This window comes from Nicotiana attenuata, unplaced genomic scaffold, assembly GCF_001879085.1.
Source record: "Nicotiana attenuata strain UT unplaced genomic scaffold, NIATTr2, whole genome shotgun sequence".
NCBI lineage: Eukaryota > Viridiplantae > Streptophyta > Magnoliopsida > Solanales > Solanaceae > Nicotiana > Nicotiana attenuata.
The window spans coordinates 9,861-15,798 of record NW_017674370.1 but is presented as its reverse complement, the minus strand read 5'-3'; the positions used below and the strand labels follow the sequence as shown (position 1 = coordinate 15,798).

The 5,938-nt window shown below is 37.3% G+C and overlaps 1 protein-coding gene across 2 annotated transcripts in view; it reads left to right on the top strand.

Annotated features, from left to right (window-relative positions):
- Positions 1-5,139, top strand: part of LOC109218520 (DNA damage-binding protein 1) — a 20,175-nt gene extending 15,036 nt beyond the window's left edge. For both annotated transcript variants that reach the window (XM_019382888.1, XM_019382887.1), the window contains exons 15-19: positions 965-1,240; positions 2,136-2,410; positions 2,785-3,136; positions 3,933-4,220; positions 4,369-5,139. In XM_019382888.1, the coding sequence (XP_019238433.1) occupies positions 965-1,240; positions 2,136-2,410; positions 2,785-3,136; positions 3,933-4,220; positions 4,369-4,950 (1,773 nt within the window). In that variant the 3' untranslated portion in view covers positions 4,951-5,139. The remainder of the gene's footprint in view (positions 1-964; positions 1,241-2,135; positions 2,411-2,784; positions 3,137-3,932; positions 4,221-4,368) is intronic.
- Positions 5,140-5,938: the final 799 nt, after the last annotated feature.

The window sequence follows — 5,938 nt, the reverse complement described above, 5'->3', positions numbered from 1 at the left end:
CCACCCACCACCACCACCACACACACACACACACAAATTATGTGAACCTATTTGACTTGATGTGGAGTTTAAGAACGAAAGGATGAAAACAATTTTTTATTTATTTATTTTTTTATAAGGTACATATGGTCTTAAACATACCATAACATTTGTGTGGACTGTGGTTGTAAGGCTTCTGAAACTTTGATCTTAAATCTGGTAACATATTTGTTGCTATAAAAGCTATTCATTAAGGTAAAATGGGCATTTGAAGTTAAATTTTTTTCAAATTAAGAAAGGGGTCATTCTTTTTTGAAAGGACTAAAAAAGAATAGCTTCACATAAACTGGAAATGAGGGAGTTTATAGTTTTTTGATCTATGTTGTTTTGTATGCGTAAGAGTTATTGTATAAAGCCAAATGGGTGACACAGTTTCCAGATTTAAAAATTGAATATGAATTAGGACCTGCATAATCTTAGCTAATACATAGACCACTTCAGCTTGTGGAACAAGAATGAGTTGTGATCTCCTTCAGAATATAAAACATAATTTGCTAGAGATAGGCTTCTTTAGTTCTCTCAATAATATAGTTGAAGAAATCTTGAGCAAATGAGTACTAGTTTTTCAAAGTTATGGAGAACTTGAAAGACTTAAATAGTAAAATCACTTAATCGAATTATTTGAATTTCTTTGCTTGTTCTTTAGTTAAACTTAGAAGCAGAAATAGTTAATAAATTGTAAAATAAAAGGAATATATTTCAGATTGCTCAATTTAGAACCATTTCACGATTCACCAGGGTGTTGGTTAATTGTGGCAACCATGGACACCTTAGGATGTCTGTTGAAAGCTATAGTTTCTTTTCCCTTTTTGTTTGTGGGGTTTGGGGGGGGGGGGGGGTCATGGTTTACCTTTGTTAGTTGCAAATGTTTGTTAATCCACTCTTCTGCCGATTAGCTCATGTGCTGCTATTTTTTCTTTTACAGGTACTGTTGGCAACTGGGGGTGGCCATCTGGTCTACCTAGAAATTGGTGATGGGGTGCTGAATGAAGTAAAATATGCCAAGTTGGATTATGATATCTCATGCCTGGACATAAATCCAATTGGTGAGAATCCAAACTATAGTCAAATTGCAGCAGTTGGAATGTGGACAGACATAAGTGTCAGGATATATTCACTTCCCGACTTGAATCTCATTACAAAGGAACAGCTAGGAGGGGAGATAATTCCTCGTTCAGTTCTTATGTGTTCCTTCGAAGGGGTATTTCCTCTATCTTTAGTCGCCTTGTATGCCTCAACTACCCGTTTTCTTTTTGGGGAATGACAAGAAGGGGTTTTGGGTTTGTTATCTTGGGCTTCCCTGGGCAGAAACCAGGGAAACAACTGGGCTAAAGGTGGGGTGCCTTCTGGTCTCTGATTATAGATTTTTTTATTCTTTAATTTCTTTGATAAAGCTGTCTATAGGCTAATAGCCAAACATGAGTTATCGTTGGGATGGTTGTTAATTGTGCTCTAGAATCATGCTCCTCTAGCACTTATGTGGAGCGTATGGAGAGAGGAACATGAGAGCATTTGATGGAGTAGAGAAAGATCTTGTACATTTAAGAAATAGTCTCTTTTCCCTTTTTTCTTTTTGGGGTGCACCCACGAGCTTCCTACTTGTAGTCTGTAGAAGATTAGGTTAGGTGTCTTTTGTGGAAAACCATGTCTTCTTGTAAGGTTTTCTATTTTCTGATATACTTGTATGAGTGCGATTTTTGCCCTTCTTTTGATGACATTTATTACTTTATCCAAAAATAAAACATCAACACTGAAGCATTTATGATTGTTCTATGGTTATTCAAGAAAATAAAATGAAACAAAATCAAGACCTGAAGCTGCTGTAATCAATGAACAGTAGGAATCCTTGGAAGCATTAAACTAGATTATGTTTCTTTCCAAATTTGGGTACAATTCATCTTTCATCAAGTGAACTAGTGTAGTTGGATGGCAAGACTGAGAGAAAGTATACACCAGCAGATTTGATTGACTAATACTGGAATAGGGTTTTGAATGGATCAGGCAATAGCCATGAAATTTTTATGCTGCCCGCCTCCAATATGTTCTCTTACCTCTGTTACTTTCCTTTTTTGGGGGTCTAAAACTCTCTCTTCCAGATATCTTATCTACTATGTGCTTTGGGAGATGGTCATCTCTTGAATTATGTATTGAGCATGAGTACTGGTGAGCTGACAGACAGGAAAAAAGTGTCTCTTGGAACCCAGCCCATAACACTTCGTACATTCTCATCTAAAGATGCTACGCACGTCTTTGCTGCCTCCGATAGGCCCACAGTTATTTACAGCAGTAACAAGAAGCTGCTTTATAGCAATGTAAATCTAAAAGAAGTTAGTCATATGTGCCCATTCAATGTTGCAGCTTTTCCAGACAGGTAATTGTTCCTTCTTTTTCTTCAATTTTACTGCCAACATTGCATCTGTTGATTTAAAAATTGAATGTGGTACTCTATTGGAAATTTCTATCTCTGTCTATTGATTTAAGTGTTTAATTACATTTTGGAGAATGAATTGCTAGCTCAGCCCTCAGACACGTATTACTGGGGTCAACATGTTAAAAGAATTAGAATGTCTTCTATATATCATTACAAGCTAATGTTAGAGTTGATTTTTGCTAGATCTTCCGTTTCTGTCAGTCAAAGAATGTTAGAAAATCATAAATTGTTGTTGCTAGTTTCATCTTTTAATAATTGTGTCCTATATTTTCTATGCATAAGAGCTTTAATAGTTATTTCTCTTTTGTAAACAGCCTCGCAATTGCAAAAGAAGGAGAGTTAACAATTGGCACTATTGATGAAATTCAAAAGCTTCACATCCGTTCAATACCCCTCGGGGAGCATGCACGGCGGATCAGCCATCAAGAGCAGACCAGGACATTTGCTCTATGCAGCGTCAAGTATACTCAGTCGAATGCAGATGATCCTGAAGTGCATTTTGTCCGCCTGTTAGATGATCAGACATTTGAGTTCATATCAACTTACCCCCTTGACCAATTTGAATATGGTTGTTCCATACTTAGCTGCTCCTTTTCTGATGACAGTAATGTGTATTATTGCGTTGGGACTGCTTATGTGATGCCAGAGGAAAATGAACCTACCAAGGTAAGTTTCATTGATAAAAGTTTCTCTAATTGTAAGGTTTGCTTAGATTTTGCTTAGATCCTGTGATTTGTGATGAACTATCGATTTGCGTAGATTTTGGGTTTTGAACCATATTGTTTTCCTCAAATTCATCTGATACCATACCTATTGGTTGAACCTTATCATCTTTCCATCACCATGCCCTCTTTTTCTGGCTCTCTTTTTTTGTTGAGACTGGTGATGTGCCTACGTGGTTAAGGCAAATTATGATCTTGATAATCTTTTCTTTCAACTGTTTTGAAGTTTCAACTAGATTCTTATATTCCTTGCTTAACTGAAATGTGACAACAAATACGGGGCAGTGGGAGGATTGCTGAAGGGACATAAAGAAGATATTTAACACATCAAAACCTGTAGTGATTAATATTGATTATAACATCACATGATAGCGCACCCCCCCCCCACCCCCCCCCCCCCTAAAAAAAAAAAAAAACCCAAACTAAATAAAAAAGAAAAAAAGAGTGAAAAGATAGAACATCAGATAATCTTTACGAATTGCTTGGAAAGGAGCTGAGTTTATATCATCAGTAGCTAGATTTAAGCAAACTAATCTTTTATTGGAGGAAATCGTGGTTGGAAGCAATTTTTGCACCTTGAGGCTGTTTTGTTTGATATAATTTTGTTTCAAGTCAAAACTAATAAGCTTGTTACTCTATGCCTTCAACGTAATGAAGTCAACTTTTTTCCTGGGCTTGTTTAATTCACTGATGCTCATTTTTATGGTTATTTAAAGTACTTAAATGATGAGTAATTGCAGGGCCGAATTTTAGTTTTTATAGTTGAAGATGGAAAGCTCCAACTAATTGCAGAGAAGGAAACTAAGGGAGCTGTCTACTCTCTAAATGCCTTCAATGGGAAACTGCTTGCTGCAATCAATCAGAAGATTCAGTTGTACAAGTGGGCCTCGCGTGAAGATGGTGGCAGCCGAGAATTGCAGACAGAATGTGGACACCATGGTCATATATTGGCTCTTTATGTTCAAACACGTGGGGATTTTATTGTCGTTGGTGATTTGATGAAGTCCATTTCTCTACTGATTTTCAAGGTAACTTTTAAGTAAATATAATATTCTAATGCTTTAGAAAGTTAAGCTACAATTGTGCTCTCAATTACCAGTTTCTTATGCTTAACCTGATTTGTCTTTCCTTCAATAAGAAGTCATTGCTGACATTCACAATATTGTTCCTATTTAGCACGAGGAGGGTGCTATAGAGGAGCGAGCCCGGGACTATAATGCAAATTGGATGTCAGCTGTCGAGATTCTCGACGATGACATTTATCTTGGTTCGGAGAACAACTTTAACCTTTTCACGGTCAGGAAAAATAGTGAGGGTGCTACAGATGAAGAGCGCAGCCGTCTTGAAGTGGTTGGTGAATACCACCTTGGTGAATTTGTTAATAGGTTTAGACACGGTTCACTTGTCATGCGGTTGCCAGATTCAGATGTTGGCCAGATACCTACCGTCATATTTGGCACAGTGAATGGTGTTATTGGGGTCATTGCCTCGCTTCCTCATGATCAGTATTTATTTTTGGAAAAGCTGCAGACAAGCTTAAGGAAAGTGATTAAGGGTGTAGGCGGACTGAGCCATGAGCAGTGGAGGTCGTTTTACAATGAGAAGAAAACTGTAGAAGCTAAAAACTTTCTTGACGGAGATTTGATTGAATCATTCCTAGATCTTAGCAGGAGCCGGATGGAAGATATTTCTAAAGCAATGGCAGTTCCTGTTGAGGAACTAATGAAGAGAGTGGAAGAGTTGACAAGGTTGCATTAGTTATTCTTTAATGGTCTTCCTCTTCCCCAGCATGTAATATTTCACATTTCTCTCTTTTGATTTTTGTTTTCTGTGAGGTTGTGATACAAATTCTTATCCGTATATTTGTACTTATTATCTGATCTATGCTGCTGAATTTTCATTTTATCTTTAAGATGATCTAGTGGAATAATTATTTTCCAAGCGCAAGTGTCCAGGACTTGTAATATTTTTGGCTCCCATTTTAGTTAGCATTCTACTTATACGACAGAGGAAATAAGATGATCAGAGAAACACAAGCGATGCTCTTGGGCTTGCGGTGGACTGTGTGTGTGTTTGTACAGCTAATCTGCACTGAGGTTGTTTACATTCTTGTTGAAAATAACTGAGCCTTTGACGTGACTGTTAGCCCGCAATTTCGTCGGCAAATGCGCTAGTAGGTGCGGTGGACATTAATGTCCTTTTGCTTAATGGGGCAAGGAAAGAAAGGGGACTCAACAAATTGTCCTTGTCGTTTCAGTTTTTTAAAGAAAGATGACATTGGTAAGTCCTTTACTATTAGGTTCCGTAGAAATTTGATGTACAGTTGTTCGTCTCTCTTATCCAAACAGGAACAAAACAGTTTCATTATATTGGCCATGCTTGCAAACTTGTCAAAATTTTACAGCGTTTGAGATGGCCTTGATGAGAGAGAGGACTTACCATGATGTTTGTTACCATAATGAATTTGTGTCGGTATCGGGTTGGTACTCCCAATAGAGAATTGTAACAACTGACTTTGGTCTTTGGGTGTGTTGGCAGGAAGGAGAATGTTTTATATAGAATATGTTTTCAATGAGTGATTTTATCACTTATTTTTTCTTGTTTGGTTGGGCAGTAGAATTTTTTTTTTAGTTTTTAGTTAGAGAGTATAATATTTTTAGAAAAACAAACTTTTATGCTACTCTCCTCAACCCCATCTTCTCTAAAATCCTCATGTTTCCTATACTCATCCCCCCCCTCCCCTCCC